This window comes from Onychomys torridus, chromosome 18, assembly GCF_903995425.1.
Source record: "Onychomys torridus chromosome 18, mOncTor1.1, whole genome shotgun sequence".
NCBI lineage: Eukaryota > Metazoa > Chordata > Mammalia > Rodentia > Cricetidae > Onychomys > Onychomys torridus.
Window position 1 is genome coordinate 57723094 of NC_050460.1, and position 18072 is coordinate 57741165.

General features: G+C 43.8%; 1 protein-coding gene across 2 annotated transcripts in view; it reads right to left on the reverse strand.

The window, feature by feature from the left end:
• The window catches only part of Prmt2 (protein arginine methyltransferase 2), a 35454-nt gene extending 29813 nt beyond the window's left edge, over nucleotides 1-5641 (reverse strand). The window contains exons 1-2 of one of the 2 annotated variants that reach the window (XM_036168033.1): nucleotides 5533-5641; nucleotides 4324-4436 (exon numbers count right to left, since the gene is read on the reverse strand). In XM_036168033.1, the coding sequence (XP_036023926.1) occupies nucleotides 4324-4377 (54 nt within the window). In that variant the 5' untranslated portion in view covers nucleotides 4378-4436; nucleotides 5533-5641. Of the gene's footprint in view, nucleotides 1-4323; nucleotides 4440-5532 lie in introns of both variants that reach the window. The other variant, XM_036168034.1, reaches the window with a different exon arrangement.
• Between the last annotated feature and the right edge of the window lie 12431 nt (nucleotides 5642-18072).

The following is an 18072-nucleotide window of genomic DNA, read 5'->3' on the forward strand; positions in this document are numbered from 1 at the left end:
TAGCTCTTTCGTGAATACCTTACATTCTCCCCCATGTTTTTCTTTTTTTGCAGTTTTCTTTTCTTATACAGTGTCTTGTAGAAAGCTCTAATGTTTTCATAAAATTCTGAATTCTGTTTGACTCCAGTCATCTTCTGATTTTTTTTCTTGGTATCATTTTCTACCACCATAAAAATGACACAAAAAGTTTGTGCATGTGTATCCTTATACAAAGACCTTATTCTTAGCCGGGCGGTGGTGGCACATGCACGCCTGTAATCCCAGCACTGGAGAGGCAGAGGCAGGTGGATCTCTGTGAGTTAGAGTCCAGCCTGGTCTACAGAGCTAGTCCAGGACAGGCTCCAAGCTACAGAGAAACCCTGTCTCGAAAAACCAAAAAAAAAAAAAAAGACCTTATTCTTGGGGACAGACGGCCAGGCTCCATGGGTAAACCTTTTTCAAGATGTCACACCCTTCCAACTGAAGGCCCACCATTGCCTACTTTGAGAAGTGGGGTGCCCTCTGCCTCAACACCTGGCAACCAGTTATCACCAATGTTTCAACTCGTGCTAGAGACGGACGCAAAGGGATTCTCAGCCATTTACTTTCAATTCTTTCTCCATCACGTTCTCAGGGCTTTTGTTTTCTGGCTTTTGTGCATATATTCTGTTTGTTTCTTGAGTCTGAGCTCCTATAAAAGATATACTTACTTATTCTATGCTTTAGATATTTGGTTTCCCTAGCAAACCTCCATGAGATTGAATGAACTCTTTTTCTAGTACAGATCTCGGAGATCCTGAGCAAATGTTTTTCCAAGTAGATTTCTCTTCTGCTTATTTTATTTAGATTTGTAAACTCAAAGTCAGGCCAAGAGAAATGGCCCAGTGAGGAAGATCTCTGGAAATGTAACAAACAGAAAATAGCAATATGATAAAATTAATTGTACCACTCATTACATCCAATGTTAATTAACTAAAATACTCCATAAGAAGGCAGACACTCAAACAGAGCAGGATCCCAGAAGCAAAGCTGATGCAGAGGCCATGGAGGGAAGCTGCTTACTGGCTTGCTCCCCATGGTTTGCTCAGCCAGCTTTCTTTGTTTTATATATATTTTTTTCTATTCATTTTACATACCAACCACAGATTCCCATCCTCCCTCCTCCCGCCCCCAAGCCTTCCCCCACCAACCCACCCCTCATTCCCACCTCCTCCAAGGCAAGGTCTCCCATGGGGAGTCAGCAGAGCCTGGTACATTTAGTTGAGGCAGGTCCAAGCCCCTCTTCCCTGCACCAAGACTATGTAGTGTCTCAGCATAGGCACTAGGTTCCAAAAAGCCAGCTCATGCACTAAGGACAGGTCCTGATCTCACTGCCTGGGGCTCCCCTAAACAGTTCAAGCTAAACAACTGTCTTTCTTATCCAGAGGGACTAGTCCAGTCCATGGGGGCTCCTCAGCTATTGGTCCACTAGTTTGGCTAGTTGTCTCTGTACTTTTTCCAGTCATGGTTTCAATATCCCTTGCTCATAGAATCCCTCCTCCATGGCCTATGCATCAGCCTCTGCTTCTGGGATCCTGCTCTATTTAAGTTCCTGTCTTGACTTCCTTCAATGATGAAAAAAAAAAAAAAAATTGAGAAAAAATTTCTGTCGTTTAGTGATTTAGAGAAATTTTTATCAAATAAGTAAAAGTCATCTTACTGTCAATTACATATAGTAAAATAAAAAATGTCATGTCTATGTGAGACATTCAGAATTTTTTTTTAAAAAAAAAAAGGCAGACACTAACAAAAAAGATGTCACAAACAATATAAAAAATGCCAGGCGCAGTAGTATGTATATGCAGTCCCAGTGTTCAGGGCACAGGATTCCTGGAGTTCTCTGGAAGAAGCAGATCAGGCTTAACCGTTGAGCTCCAAGCCAATGAGAAACCCTGCATCGAAGTGGGTAGCTGGTATACCTGAGGATAACACCCAAGCTTGTCCCTCTGGCCTCCACACACACACATATGTGCACATACACACACTCATAAAAAGATTTATGATCAAAGACCCAACCTTATTGACAATGACAGTCTACTATACCAACTGCAGAATATATGGTCTTTGACAGGGCATACACATCACTCATGAAAAACAGCAAGGCCCACAAAGCAGGCTGGAATAAATTTCAAACGCTACAATTATAGAGATTTGGGAGACTCTACTCCCAAATGTGGGGCCAGTAAGATGGCTCAGCAGATAAAGGGGCTTCCCACACAAGTCAGACAACTTGAGTTCAATCCCCAGATCCTGTGAAAAGTTAGAAAGAATAAATTATCTGAAGTTGTCCTCTGACCTGCACATATACACCATGGCATTTGTGTGCCCATACATGCACGTGCATGTGCACAAATCAATTATAATAAAGATAAAATAATTCCCCAATATTTAGAAATCAAGTAAGACACTCCAATAGTCTAGAAATTTTCTAATTTCCATTGTGGCGCATTAAAAATATTTTAACAATAATGAAAACACAGAACATCTGAATGGATGAGGTTCAGATAAAGGAACGTTTCAAGGCAAAGTTCATCTTCCAAGATCAAGTTAAAGAAGAAATATTTAAAGTCAGTGATACAGCCTTCTACCTCAAGATGTCACAAAGTGAGAAGATTGGATCCTAAAAGAAGAATAAAATAAAGATAAGGCAGCAACCAAATAAAAAACAAAAGAGAAATTCAACAAAAACTGACTCTTTAACAAGAGAAAACTGATTAGCCCTGATGTGCAGGAAAAAAGAAAACCCAAATTCTTTGCTAGGGGGCAGTATTGACAGGCTTGTCGCAATACCACTAAGTCACGGGGGCAGGTAGAAGAAGCCATTTCTAACCCACCCAACTGACCAAGTATTATCTAGGACACCACCATGGGCTACTGAAGATCTGTGAACTTGTGGAGCCACCTGGAAACTCCACACATGTGGTCCTTCCACCCTCAAAGCTCCACAATGCTACCACTTCTAGCCTGAAGCACCAGATATGGGGACAGGTCTTCACTGCAGCACCGTGGGGAGGTGAATGTGAACACATCTTGAGTGTCCAATGAAAGGGACACCGCGAGATGTAAACCCACTGCACAGTGGCGGACCACAGTAGACCTACACAAAACTGGAAAAACAGACAGAGCATGTGCAGGAGACCCAGCAGCAGCAGCAGGGCCCAGTTGCCAAAATGCTATTACAGAGCTGCAGAAACAGCAATACACCACCTACACAAGCCTCAGAAAACACACAGAGCAACCGCACACTTTGTTCAGGGATCCTTTGTTGTGATTGTTTTATTGATAAAGGTCCTCAGTGTTTATTTCTGGCTGGTCTGGGCACCCTTAGAAGTTCATAAAGGTACAGATGGTGCAGAAGCATACATAAAGTGGTTGTTTGCCTCTCGAAGTAGAAGGAACGGGTCTGGGTTTAACTACAGTGTTAATCTTATTTGTGTGTGTGCTCTGAGGCAGTTATAAGGAAATGTTTTTTATCTCTGCGCAACATATACTCAGTGTCTACAACATTATCTTGTAATTGTCTTAATATTTACAATTATCAAAAGAAAAGCTGGGCACTCGGAATTAAAACATTTTGTGGCTGAAAAGGAAAAATGATTAACAAAATAAGCCAACTATAAATAAAATTCCTACATATAAAAATACCCAATACATACATTCCCAATAGCTGGGCACTGAGGCACCTTTAATTCCAGCATTCAAGAGCCAGAGGCAGGCATAACTCCTTAAGTTAAGACCACACCAGTTCCAGACCAGCCAGGGGTACACAGTAAGACCTTGTCTCAATAAGCTAAGTAATTAAATAAATTAAAACCCAAGGAATGGAAAATCATTAGAATGAAAGAAAATGCTGAAGCTGACACCACAGACATGGAAATCTTTGATTTGCAAAAGCATTTTTATTTGAATATTCATTTTGTTAATTGTACATAATCAATATTCCTAAAAACTGAAGGTGACCTTTCCTCTGGAAACATGAATCAAACTGTATATACGTACCCAAGGCGGAAAACAGCATGCAAACATGGATCTTCTGGAGTACCAAGCATTTTCCTGGTCCTACACCTAAGACCAACTAAACACAGTACACACTGGAGGACTGTGGTATTTGAGGCATCCTAAAAAGTTCCCTGAAGTGTTCATAACAGCACTCAGCATGGCATCTAGGGATTAGGTTCATCCCCCTGCCTCAGTGCTCTCTAATTCAAGCGTCCTCCTGCTGACCACTGCCTTGAGAGACAAGGAAAACGACATCACACCTGTAACTGGTACTTGCTTCTCTGGACACACATGGCTCTTACGTACCAGGACTGGGACGGCCTGTGACTCATTTCCGGGACAGTCACCTGGTGTCTCCATAGCTCAGTAAGATTCTGCCTCATAACTGCTGCTTTCTTATTGCATTTTCCCCTCTACGTCTACTTGAAAAAAAAGAGAGAGAAACATAAAGTGCTTGTTATACCTGATAATTAAATTCATTTCAGCTCTACAGTTCGACGCATGTGTAAAGAATGGCACAGAAATGGAGTTTATTACCATCACAATTCTTTAGAGCAATGGTCCTCAACCTTCCTAAGGCTGTGACCCTTTAATACAGTTCCTCGTATTGTGGTGTGACCTCCAACCATAAAATTATTTGTTAGTTCACAACTGTAATTTTGCTACTGTTATGAATGGTAATGTAAATATCTGATCTGCAACCCTCAGAATGAGAACCGCTGCTTTGGGGGGTTTTAAAAACTTCAAATACTGTATGCTTCCTTCTTTAATCGGCTAGGTATTAATTTTATTCCCTGGAAGCCTGTTTTTACTTACAATACATCACTATCTTTTTTTTAAGGAACTCTCAACAGCTTAAACTCCAATTTAAATCCCTTGCCTAGTACTTGACCCGTTCCACTGGCAGAATTGAAATCTGCATGCCCAGACACCCTCCAACTCTTTAATTCTCGGGTTTTTTTTTTTCGGGGGCAGTGTAATCCTACTGGCTCTGGGATTAACTTCCATCATAAGCAATTTGTTTAAATGCACACCGTGCTTCTGGATCAGGACTTCATACTTCGTAATCATTAGAATTACGAATATTTCACATTTACAGCTTCAGTGAAAAGCTTGGTAACAGGATAAGGTGGGTGCCTAGAGGAAGGAAAACAATGAATTGGCGGGTCCAGGTCAAGTAGGTGAGGCAAAAGGAGCCCAGAGGCTTGGGGGTGGGGTGGGGGCGTGGCGGGGGGGGGCAGAAGGCAGGTGGGCGTGGTCCCGGGAGGGCGTGGCTCTGGGAGCCAGTGGAGAGGCGCTGGGGAAGTGCGGGGCTCCGCCAAAGGAGAGGGGAGAGAGAGGGCTCTGCTGAGAAGGGGTGAGGCTGGACTAGAACCTTCGAGAGGTCACTCTCAGTCTCCACCGGGGGCGGAGGCCTCAGGACGACAGATACACACATGCATGGCAGACCTTTTGCCCAGCACGTCCGGGCTCACCTGCGGTCCAGCTCTCTAAGCGGTCCCTTAAGAAACCTACCTCGGGCGTGTTTCTCCGCGGAATTCTAGGCTACACCAGGGAGGAACCGAGGATGCCCACCCGAAGCCTGAGCCGCCGCCCTCGACCTGCGCAAGCGCGGAGCGCTCAGGCTGGCCAAAGAGCACGCCCCGCCCAGGCCTGGGTGTCCCGCGCAGGCGCAGTCCGTGTGAACTCAGCGTGCTGCGTGTACATAGCCTTGAAGCAAGGGATGTCTCTGAGAGCCTGCCACTTAACGCAGGCGCATTTTATGTCGCGGAGTCTGGCCTCAAGCCTGCATGGGGGAGCAGGTGAAGGAGTGTAGGGATCGGCTCATCGGGAGGGACAGTGGGAAGGCTGGACGTGGGGTGGGAGGCCACAGGTGGTGTAGACCGCGCCCCCAGCAGATTCCAACCAGGACAGCGGTCGGGAAAGCAGGAAGACAGAAGCAGGAGTGCATACCAGCGCTGTCCCGAGTGCACCTGGGATTGCTGGTGTGTTTGGCCCCCTCTGCCTGTCAAATAACCCAGTTTTGGTCTGAATCAGTATCTGCTGAATGGGGCTTCCTACAGGATCTCAACCAAGTTTGGCCTGAGGCCTGAGGTTGTGCACCTCACTGGGCACAGCTCCTGAAGATCCTGTGCTCAAGGGGGCACTGATACTAGGTGACCCGGAGCAAGGCTTTTTCCACTGGCAATCCCTTTCTATGCAAGTATCTAAAATAGCCACAGAAATCAAACATTTACTGATAATACATCAGAAAAGAACTCATTTTAAAACACCTTTGGTATAGACATAATTTTACCATTTATTAGAGACTAAAGCAGATTTGCATACTAGTTGGGTGTGTTTGCCCAGTATAATTTAGATACTATAACGTGATACATGCCGAGGAATGATGGGAAAATATTAAAAATTCTTTGTTTTCTGTAATTAAGCCATTACAGTAAAAACACTGCCGCTCATAACATAATGGTTTCAGACCTGATATGAGGCATCTCGGGTAGCATTCAGTGGTCTGCATGGCATATGCAGTGTACACTGTACCTGTTGTGCATTCAAAAACCAAGGCTGCAGTGAAGTTGCACAATGCACCATGGGTGAGTACTGCCAGAGACACCTTGGAATCATTACACATTTGAGTTGGAGGTAATTTTCAGCCATTGTGCGTTTGGAAGCCTTTTACCACTGCTCAGTTTTTGTGACTCCTACATTCAGTTTACAGAACAGTGTTGCCTACCACAATTTAAGAAGTTTTTAGTTATAGCATCATGGGGTGAATGAGGAGCCACGTTCTGGCTGATTCTAGGGTGGGTAAGGTTGAGCCTAAACAGCGAGATCACAGCCATTGCCAAGGAGGTGGTTCTGTGTGAGCACATGGTGTCTTCTCTCAAGACTGTCTGACCAGTTTTCAGTTCCACCAGAGGAGGACTGAAGACTGAACCAGGATGCCACAGGTTGACATTGACCCTAACATAGGAAAGGGTACCTGTGGTGGTTGAATGAAGAATGTGGCCTTGCAAGAACTCTGTAAGAAGTGGATCCTAGGGGCTGAAGATGGTTCAGCAGTTAAGAGCACTTACTGCTCTTGCAGAAGACCCAGGTTTGGTTTCCAGCGCCCATGTCAGGTGGCTCACAAACCACCTGCAACCCCAGCTCCAGGGAGATCCACTGCCTCTGGCCTCCATGGGTAGCTGCACTCACTTGCACATTCTCACACACAAACACACACACACCTACACATAATTTTTAAAAATAAAAATAAATCCTTTTTTTTTTTTAAAGTGGATTCTAGTATCTGGAGAGATGTCTCAGTGGCTAAGAGCACTTGCTACTCTTTACAGTGGTCCTGAATTGAATTCCCAGCATCCATACAGGTCACAAGCACCTGTAACTCCAGTTCCAGGGAACCCGATGCCCTCTTCTGACCTCCATGGGCACCTAAACGCTTGTAGCACACATACAGACAAGCAGGCACACACATATACTTTCTTTTGTTTTGTTTTGTTTTTTGAGACAGGGTTTCAATGTGTAGCCCTGGCTGTCCTGGAACTCTGTAGAACAGGCTGGCCTCAAACTCAGAGATCCTTCTGTCTCTGCCTCTTGAGTGCTGGGATTAAAGGCATGTACCACCACAACCTGTCTCTGGCAACATTTTTTTAAAAGTGGATTCTAATGCAATTCCCCTTCTTTTAATCCCTGGTTGGCCTTTACAACCCTGCCAGTTAACTAAGACACTGTAACAAAACTTGTAAGCATATGTAATGAGTGTACATCTTGGTTAATACAAAGCTACAAAGTACAACCAAAAGATAAAAGAGTGATTGAGGAAAGGTGTCGCAGCAAGAAAGGGGTGTCCTGGAGTTATTTCCAAACCAATGCCCTCCCCAAACAGAGGAGCTGTGGGGATTTTACTCAAGAAGCCTATGAACTTTTAATATAGGAAAGCCCTTTAAAGATAGAGGGCACATTTCTGAGAGTGCAGTTTAAGGCCACAGTCCAAGGAAAGACAGTGGTGACATTTCTGGATACACTTAGCTGGAGGTCATGGACCATCCATGTATTCTAAGGTTAAGATGGTGGGCAGGAATACTTCTGAAAAGGTTTGTTCTTTCCACAGAGTTTACCATGAAAAGGACACCATGAAAAAGCATGAATATAAGAGTTTGCCACTAAAGGAGTCTTCCTTAAATGGTGGCTAACTAACTCAGCATGGTTCTGGGGCTTAATTACAAGAGCTCATAAAACTTGTACCTGGTTTTCTCCAGGTACATCCTATATGGGGCAGCTCCATGTAAAATGCCCCACCACGCTGAGACCACGTTCCAGCCTTCCAATTGTGTATCCTTCAGACCAACTCAAATCCCAACTTAAGTACCAATGACCTCAGTTGACACTGTGTGGAAGAAGAAGCAAGCCAACCCAAATCCTAACCCCCTGAATTCATGAGGTTTAATAAAAGGTGATGGGGATTTTTTTTCTCTTCAATCATCCATACATTTTGGAACAGCCTGCAGCAATAGCAACTGTTATGTGAATGTATCTTTCCTATGCGTGTGGAACTGGACAGCGTAAGTCACTGATGACAGAGTTCTGGAAAGTTCTTAAGGTCTTTAATCATTCCTGAGAGCAATGAGTGGAACTACATGAAACTTATTAAATGGAAGATTTGATTGTTATTCATGAGGGATCTGACAGAAGTTCAGTGATTCAAATTACCATGCAAAGGGCGTCCTGCTAAATTGTAGAAATGCCCCTCTAAAAGTGAGGATTGAAGATTCAAACACACAGAAGTGAGAGTAGTTTATTTGGCTTGTGGTTCTGGAGTGGGAAAAGCCAATAACAAGGGCTTCAAGCAACAGCTACCCTGCTGTGTCATAACAGCAGGGGAGAAAGCTAGAGAAGGCTGAATTCACTTTCATAACAAACTCACTCTGGCAACACAAACACATCAGTGATAAGGGCTTTTAGTCCTTTCAGGGGAGAGAGCATCCAAGGATAGCCACTCTTCGAAGTCCACCAGGGCACACACCTTCTTTTTTCTTTTGGCCATTATCTTTCTTTCTTATAAGACTTGCTTTAAATATACACAGAGGTAAGGGCTGCGAATGTAGTTCATTTGGTAGAGTGCTTGCCTAGCATACATGAAACCCTAGTTTGATTCCCCAGAAACTGCATAAAACCAGGTGTATAGTGGTGTATGCCTTAATCCAGAGTACGTAGATTCAAAAAAACTAAAAGTTCAAGGGCATCTTGGCTAAATAAGACCCTGCCTGAAAATTAAGTAAATAAGTAAATACAGAAAGCAAGTCAACAACTATACATACACATGATTTACAAAAAGAACTATCATCAAAAAGTCATAACTTAAAAAAAAAAGTCAGGCATGGTTGTGCATGGTTTTAAATCCCAACATTCAGGAGGCAGAGGCAGGAGGAGGCTCTCTGAGTTCGAGGCCAGTATGATCTACATAGTGAGTTCCAGGACAGCCAGGGCTGTGTTGAGAAATCTTATCTCAAAAACACACACAGTTTTTATATGTGCTACTGAGACTGGACCTAGGGCCACACACATGCTGGAAAATGGCTGAACCCTGGCAAGGATTTTGTGTTAACTTGGTACAAGCAAGAGCTGTCTGGGAAGAGGACCATCAATTGAGAAAATTCTTCCATCAAATTGCTTGCTGGCATTTTCTCCATTAGTGATTGGTATGGGAGGGCCCAGATCACTATGGGCAGTGCTACTCCTGGGAGGTGGTCCTGAGTTCTAGAAGAGTGTAAGAACTAGAAGATCAGGGAGTTAGCTGTGAGACTGTGTCTCCTAGTAATGTTAGAAGTCACACCCATAAAGCCTCACCAATATGGCTGCCCAAATGTGAGCTGAACAAGAGTGTCACCAATGGCCATGCCATGGAGGATGAGGAAAAGCCCAGGAGACTGCAACCTTATACAAAGAACTATAGACAACTGAGGAAAGCCAGGAGTGAGTGAGGTGGTCTTCCTCAGGGAGGAGCACACAAATTGGTCATCTAGTGCCAAATACTCAGCCTTAAAAACATACAAGTAACATCATAGGGAGTGAGTAAGTTATATTTAGAATATATATGTATACACATACATGCAAGCAACAACAATTAGTGAAAAAAGAGGTCATGAATTTAAAGGAGAGATGGGAAGGGCATGTGGGAGAGTTTGGAAGAAGGAAAGGGAAGGGAGAAATGTAATTATGTTGTAATCTCAAAAATAAAAGGGGAAATGAATTAAAAGATCCTATCTAAAAAGAATCTGTAGTGTTTGGTTACTGGAAATGAAGAATCAGCTGGGATTAACAAGCGACCAGCACCACTGTCGTGACACCTTTGCTTTACTGACACCATTGATGCTGGTTTGCTGCAGCTGAGAAATGAGCAGTGATTAAGAGACCTGCATCATTAAAGTGAAATCTTCTGGGGCTATTTCCTCAGGGTCAGCACACAGAAAGCTCTGTGGTCCAGAGCAGGTAAGGCTACATCTCCTCATGCTGGTAGCAGAACTTGGCAATGTGTAAGTCACTCAGGTGGTGCTAGGTTTGAAGGCATGAAGGGACCATGGAAAGCAGCTGAGGCTTGACACTGTGTGTCAGGCCTTGAGGTCCTGAAGAGGGTCAGGAAAGATTAATGGTAAGGGTACAGTGTCAGTTGCAGGGGACTGTACCATATTGGAGATACCAGTACCATGGAATGACTAGTAAGGAGAGCAGCAGCCATAGCGTGAAAGCTAGCCTGAGCCTGTGACATGATGTGTGTGCTGAGGAGAGCAGAGCTGGGCAAGGAGAGCCCCAGGCCCTTTGGAGCCCAGGAGATGTGTGTAGGTCCCAGACACCAAGCACTGAACTTTTTATCCTGTTGGTTTTTCTTCGTGACTGTGCCCTGTTTTCTTCTTCTTGAAGGAAGAAAGTATTTATCTTTTATTTTATAGGAGCCCACAGTTGAGAGACTTTAGACTTTAAAAAAGATATTGGGTTTTTTAAGAGAACTTGGACTTTTAAGAGAGTTGAAAATTTTTAAACTTTTAAAGTTGTTTATGTTTTATATTGTGATATTAATATGAGGTTGTGGGGATAAACAAAAAAGGAAAGGTTATGGTTTGACATAACCTTGTGTTGGTATATCCCGGTTAGATTTTTCTGACACAAAACAGTCATCCTTAATTGAGAAAATGGCTCCATCAACTTGACTGTGTGTAAGTTATTAATTTCAAAAAATTATCATGATTTTTATGGGTATGGGTGTTTTACCTGCATGTATGTCTGTGCACCACATGAATGCAATGCCTGCAGAGGCCAGAAGGGAGTGTCATATCCCAGCCACCATGTGGGTACTGGAATTCAAATCCAGACCCTCCAGAAGAGCAGCCAGTGCTCTTAGCCACCCCAAGGTATTTTATTAATGATGGATGTAGGAGGACCTACTCCACCCCTGGGGTGGTGGTCCTGAATTGTATAAGAAAGCAGGCTGAGCAAGCTGTGAGGAACCAGCCAGTAAGCAGCACTCCTCCATGGCTCCTGTTGCAGTCCCTGCCTCCATGGTCTTGCCTTGAGTTCCTGCCCTCAGTACCTGAGTAGTAAGATGAAATAAACTCTTTCCTCCCCAAGTTGCTTTTGGTCATGGTGTTTATTACAGGAACGGAAACCTAACTAGGACATATTATTAGCTATATCTCAGCTCTCTTTTGCTCTTGTTGTGCGTTCATGTGTGTGCTCATGAATGAAGAGGTCAGTAGATAATCTCAGGTGTGTTCACCTTTTTTTTCCCTTTGAGACAAGGTTTCTCATTGGCCAGAGTTTGCCAACTAGGCTAGGCTCTCCAGCACATTTTCTATTTTATTTGGTAATAAGTTCTTTGTTATTTGACCGGACCAGCCTTGATTTCATGATCCTCCCGCCTCAGATTTCTGAGAAGCTGGGATTACAAGCCTGTGCCTAAAGATCCAGCATAAAAATCCTTTCTGATCCTATAAAGAGCGGACCGTGTCCTGTGCTGCAGTGTACAGAAGTGGCATTGCACCACAGTTGGAACTTGAACTCTACAGCAAGCCCCAAGCTCATACCATAGCTTTTGACACTTACCAATGATACAACTAAGTCATCTGCCTCCGAACCTCAAGTTCCCTCACGACATGAAGAGATGCTTTGCCCTGGACAGGCCAAACCTAAGACTGAGTGGCCTTCATCCCCTGGCCAGGAAACTTCATTTCTATTGATATGTTGTACTGTGAGTGCTTTGTAGCTCTGAGGATAATCCCTGTCCATCAAGCATTTAAAGCACCCATGAGCAGCTTCAAGCACGGGGATGTACATATCAGTCACCATTTCTGCCTCTCAGACCTAGAGCTCTGTACTATTATTTATTTATTTGTTTATTTATTTATTTATATTTTGTGTTCATTGCTTACATGTATATCTGTATGAGAGCGTCAGAAGCCCTGGAACTGGAGCTACAGACAGTTGTGAGCTGTCATGTGGGTGCTGGGAATTAAATCCAGGTCCTCTGGAAGAACAGTCAGAGCTCTTAACTGCTGAGCCATCTCTCCAGCCCGAGCTCTGTACTCTTCTTGATCAGCTCTGCTACCATTGGGGCAGTCAGGCCTGATTGCTGAGCACATGGTCCCTGTAGGAGTTCCCTGCCTGAGGTGTACACATCGTCATCATGCTAGGTGCAAAACACTGGTACACATATGTCACTGTGCTGAGGGGGTGGGGTCACTGCCAAGTCTGCCTTGAAAGACACTTCACCCCTTACTGGGTTCAGTGCCTGACTTGTATCCCCATTGCACTGCCTAGTGTCAGGACACACACACACACACACACACACACACACACACACACACACACACACCACCTATGACCCAGCACACAGACTGAAAGTGAAGCTATTAATGCAGGAGCTAAGCAAGCATGTGAACTCTGTGGTTATTAAGGCAGCAGGTGGCCTCTCTCTGGGAGAGTCAACAGTCATCAGTGACTCTGATCCTTGCAGGCTGAGTTTTTGTTTTAAAAGCTCTGATTACATAAATACTGCCTTTGTCTGCCTTTGTGCACTATGGCCTAGCTGGAGGAAGCCCTGCACAGACAGGAAGCAGGTGGACAGTGCTGGAGGCACAGGCCCTCCAATGGGGAACAGTGTCAGCCAAGGCCATGCCAGGGACTACCCATAGGCTGAATTCATAAATTTGTGGCAAAAATCCTGCTCAAGAAATCTTGAAGAGGTCTTCAACAGGTAAAGAGTACATTAGTTAAATAAGTGACATAAAAATATTACATGAATATAATCAAAATACATTATGTGCATATACAAAATGCCACAATGAAACCCATTGTATACAATTAATATATGCTAATACAGATTCTAAAATATCACATAAGATACATTTAGAAGCATGATAATAATTAGTTTTAAATGCTATGCATGTTAACACATCACAAAATATATCAACTTACTCAATTTTATTCCTTTACATTTTATTTTATCCTAGTTTTTGGAGGCAGGATCCCACTAAGTAGCTCTGGCTGGCCTAGAACTCACTTTGTAGACCAGGATGGTCCTGAACCCATAGAGATCTGCCTGCCTCTGACACCCAAGTGCTGAGATTAAAAGCATACACCACCACGCCCAGCTGGCTACTTTAAATTTTAATTCCAATAAATGCTTTATCCTTCCTATAATTTTAAATATTTTCTTTCATTTTTTGTTTATATTAACACTCAGTTGCACTTTTAGATTCTAATTATTCCTTATTTACTTATTCCCACTTCCTAGCCTTTCTTATTGGAGCTATGCCAAAATTAGCTGTAGAATTCTCAGTTTTTTTAGAACCTAGCAATCAATTGTTCACTTGGAAGGATGTAGCTGAATGCTGTGTGATGTTCTGGGCCCACAGCATCCTAAAAAAATGGACAAAGCTACAACATTGTATGAAGAATAATGTTTCTCACTGAGTTAAAAAACAAGAAGGTGAGCCTGAGTTTTTTCAACCTTAAACTTGCCATGATTTGACAGATCACCCAGATTCTTTAAAAGCAGAATTAAAACAAATGTTTTCCTTACATCTTTTCCAGCATTGGTTCAAATGTTTCTCTCACATTTTGAGAAACTTTTGGAGTACCAAGTACATACGATACAGCAATGGCTCACAAGGCACCCTCACTGGATGTGCCTCACGCTCCCAACCTCCAGCTTTCCCCAAAACTTAGAAGGTTCAAACACAAACACAAAACAATAGTCCTGTTGTTTCTGCACTGGCCCCCTTTGTTTCCCAGGCTCTGTGGAAATGGCAGGGCCCCTGCTTTCTGCTCCAAGCTCCTCACTGGGCTTATTCTTCTGGAAGGTTTTACTGACTTCCGGATGAAAACAAATGTTTGGATGGCATTTGGTGTGGTCCAAAAATAAAATTAAAAAAAAAAAAAAAGTGATACATGTGAAACACTTCATTCTATAACAATTTGCCAAACAGGGATACCTGGACTCCAGACACTCAAATGGGGGCGATGATTTGGCCTGCGTGAGGGATCCTAGTGTCCCTGGCTCAGATGATCATTGCTGTTATTTGCAGTTCTTTGCTTTCTCCGACTGAGGAGTTTGCTTGGTTCTGGAACCAGGTCCCAAGTTCTTCCGATAGACATGAACAGTAACTTTCATAATGTTAATGACCATCAACTGAGTGCGCCAGACACTTCGTGCTACACGTGAATTTGTGCTGCTCACTACATGTGCATGTGTGGATTCATGTACCACTCAAACAAACCCAATGATGGCTTGAGAAATCTGAGCCTGGCTTGGAGATGCTGTGGCTCCCAGGCTGAGCAGCGGCATCCTGCTGGGTAGGAAGGCAGTTGATTTTTGTTGTGTTGACTGCTCTGCACACAGAACCTTTTGTCTTTTCACCTACTTCCTCCAGAACACAGATCCTCATTCTCCTCCATGGTCATTAGGCATTGTAACCGCCTCTTGAGCAGCTTGGTGGAGGGTCCTTTGTATGAGAAACAATGCGGCCTTTCCTCCTGCAAATATCAAGCCAGGGCTACCTCTTCCTCCAACTGATGGGAGCCAGTGGCTTAATGAATGCGGGAGGGAGGGCTGCTCTGAGGCACCCGGAAATGATGATGGCAAAGGTGCTAAGAGCTCTGAACAGCCAAAGAAAGCTGCCTGTTGACCCAAGTCAATCACCGGGATGGAAGAATGCTGGCCCAGCAGAAAAAGTCCCTTTTCCAACTTGACAGTCCTGGACCCTGTAGTCTGGGTACCTGAGAGCCAACTCTTCTAATTCCCTGGGTCAACATGGCCTCACTACTCCATCAGAGGCCACATGGGTTCCTTTGGCATCCAGACATGTGTAGTATGAATCTTAAAGGTCCTTATTAATAAAATCAAACCCGAGGCCAGTTATTGGGGTGACTGCTGGAAGATAAGAGAGGCAGAACAAGCCACAGCTACCTCACCTTGCCAGTTCCTCAGCTGGTCTTGTTTCCTCAGACTGGATGCCTCTGTGTCCTCATCCAGAATTGCTCTCAGCTGAACTGCTGCTCCAAAGCCTGAATGCTTAACCAGCTAAATTCTTAACCAGCCAAACGCTTCTAGTTTCTGGTCTTCATGCCTTATATATCTTTCTCCTTTCTGCCGTCACTCCCTGGGATTAAAGGCTGGATTTCTGGGATTAAAGGCGTGTGTCACCATGCCTGGCCGTTTCTAATGTGGCCTTGAACTCAGAGATCCAGAGGTATTTCTGTCTCTGGAATGCTAGGATTAAAGGCGTGTGCTACCACTGCCTATCCTTATGTTTAATATTGTGGCCGTCCTGCTCTCTGACCCCAGATAAGTTTATTTCGGGGAACTAAGTTTATTTCGGGGAACACATAATATTTCAGGGAACACAATAACACCATAGACATGTTGTAAAACAAAGTGGGATTTGAACCTTCATCACTAGCTCTCAAATATCCCTAGATGCCGCAGACTGAACATGGGTCTGTTCTCAACAGTCCATGAGCACTGGTCATGGGATGACTCTGCTGTGAGACAACAGTGCTTTCCAGTCACTTCATGCCCATCCCTTCTCACCTCTTGGCCTATACCTACAGCGAGTTTGGTGGGACCAAACTCCTAGTTGGCACTTGGACTCCTCGGCATTTTATTTGGATGAAAGCATACATTTCCTTTACGAATGGGCTCTTTGTGTTTGCAACATTTTATTATACACATTTGGGGATTTTATATATTCAACAAGCAACTTCATTCCTGGCTACACAAGGACCTTAGAGGATTTCCTCTATCCATATAACTGAGAAGCAAAACAACCAGAAACCACAGCTCCTCCAGACACACCAGGAAGTGAGGCTCTGGAACACGCTGTTGTCCCCAAACTGGAAGAACAGGCATTGCTGAAAATGACAGTTTATCTCTGCAAAAGCTCCCTGGTTTGAGGTTAGGGAGCCAGGACAAGGAAGCCTGAACTGCCACTGATGACTCCCTGGAAGTTCACTGTGGAAAAGCCTGTAAGGTAAAAACTCAAAGAGACCATTGTAAGAGCACAATATCCACAAACATAGGTGAATGTGTTTGTCTGTTAGATGTGGGGCTAGTCTCTTTCTGTCTGTGAATCTCTAACTCTTGGATAGACTCCCTAGTTCCCCAGATTCCAGGAGACAAGCAGGTGCCATAACTCTCCTTTCCAAGGATGTGTACAGGTTACCAAATTTTAAAACATCAGAAGAGCTACCAGTGGTGTGGCAGCATATCCCCCACCATAGCATGGGTACTCAACTAAATGTGCCTCTCTTCCCCCACATCCTCAGAGCTATACATTTCCTTCTCCAGGATTCAGAACACACACACTCATCGCCACCACCTGGGAATCTATCTACACACCTGTCTATGGTCTACTCATCAACTATATGGTATGAAACCGCCATTCCTCTGAAAACTATAAGGAACCACCCACTGCTTTATAGGCTTGACCTCTCTTGAGAGGCCCTGCCATGCTGTTGTCTGTCTATAGCATCAATAACTATTCTAATCGCTTGTCTACAGTATTAGTAACTATTCTAATAAATCTCCTGTCTATAGCATTAATAACTATTCTAATAAATCTCTTTTCTATAGCATTAGTAACTATTCTAATAAATCTTTTACTTCTTACTCAAAAAGATAGTCTACCTTAGTGTCTCCTGTTCGCCAAACCTAAGACTTTTAAGTGCCTTCCCACAATGTCAAATTTTCATTGGCAGCAACTTGCCAGAAATTCTTGCTTTCCTCAATAGCCTTGGCTGAGGCAAACACAGGTTCTTTTATTTGTCTTAATTACTAATTATTACCAGTTACTTAATATTAACTGTCAGATCACATATTCCATATATATATTCACATATACACATTTATATAGATATAATTGTATCATATGTACTTATATATGATACAGAATGGTTACAAAGGGTTAAAGAAGTTTCAAAGAGGCCTAAGAAGCTAAAAGGCTAAAGCGGGGAAACTGAAAAATGGAATTCTCTAAGGGGGTAAGATAGCATAACACTGGAGATCTGTGGAGAAGCACAGCCACCACTGTGTACAGTCTTGAGTCCAGGCAAAAGGGCAGGACCAGGTCCAGATAAACCAAAAGGCAGATGGATGGATGGATGGATGGATGGATGGATGGATGGATGGATGGATGGATGGATGGGTGGGTGGGTGGGTGGGTGGGTGGGTGGATGGATGGATGGATGGGTGGGTGGGTGGATGGGTGGGTGGATGGGTGGGTGGGTGGGTGGATGGATGGGTGGGTGGGTGGCAGGTCTAGATGGATGAACAGGAAAGTAGACAGAGAACAATTTGAGTAGGTCATGTCAAAAGCCAGGTCAAACCAAAGACTCTGGGATAGAGAGGAGCTACCTGATGTGTCAGTAGCCCATATTCAAGGTGTAAGGAAGGCCTACATAAGACCTGAATTCTCGTATTTTTTCTAAAGGAGTGTGTGTGTACATTGCCTATGGAGCAGGATCTCCTGGAACTGGAGTTACAACTGATTGTGAGCCACCCAA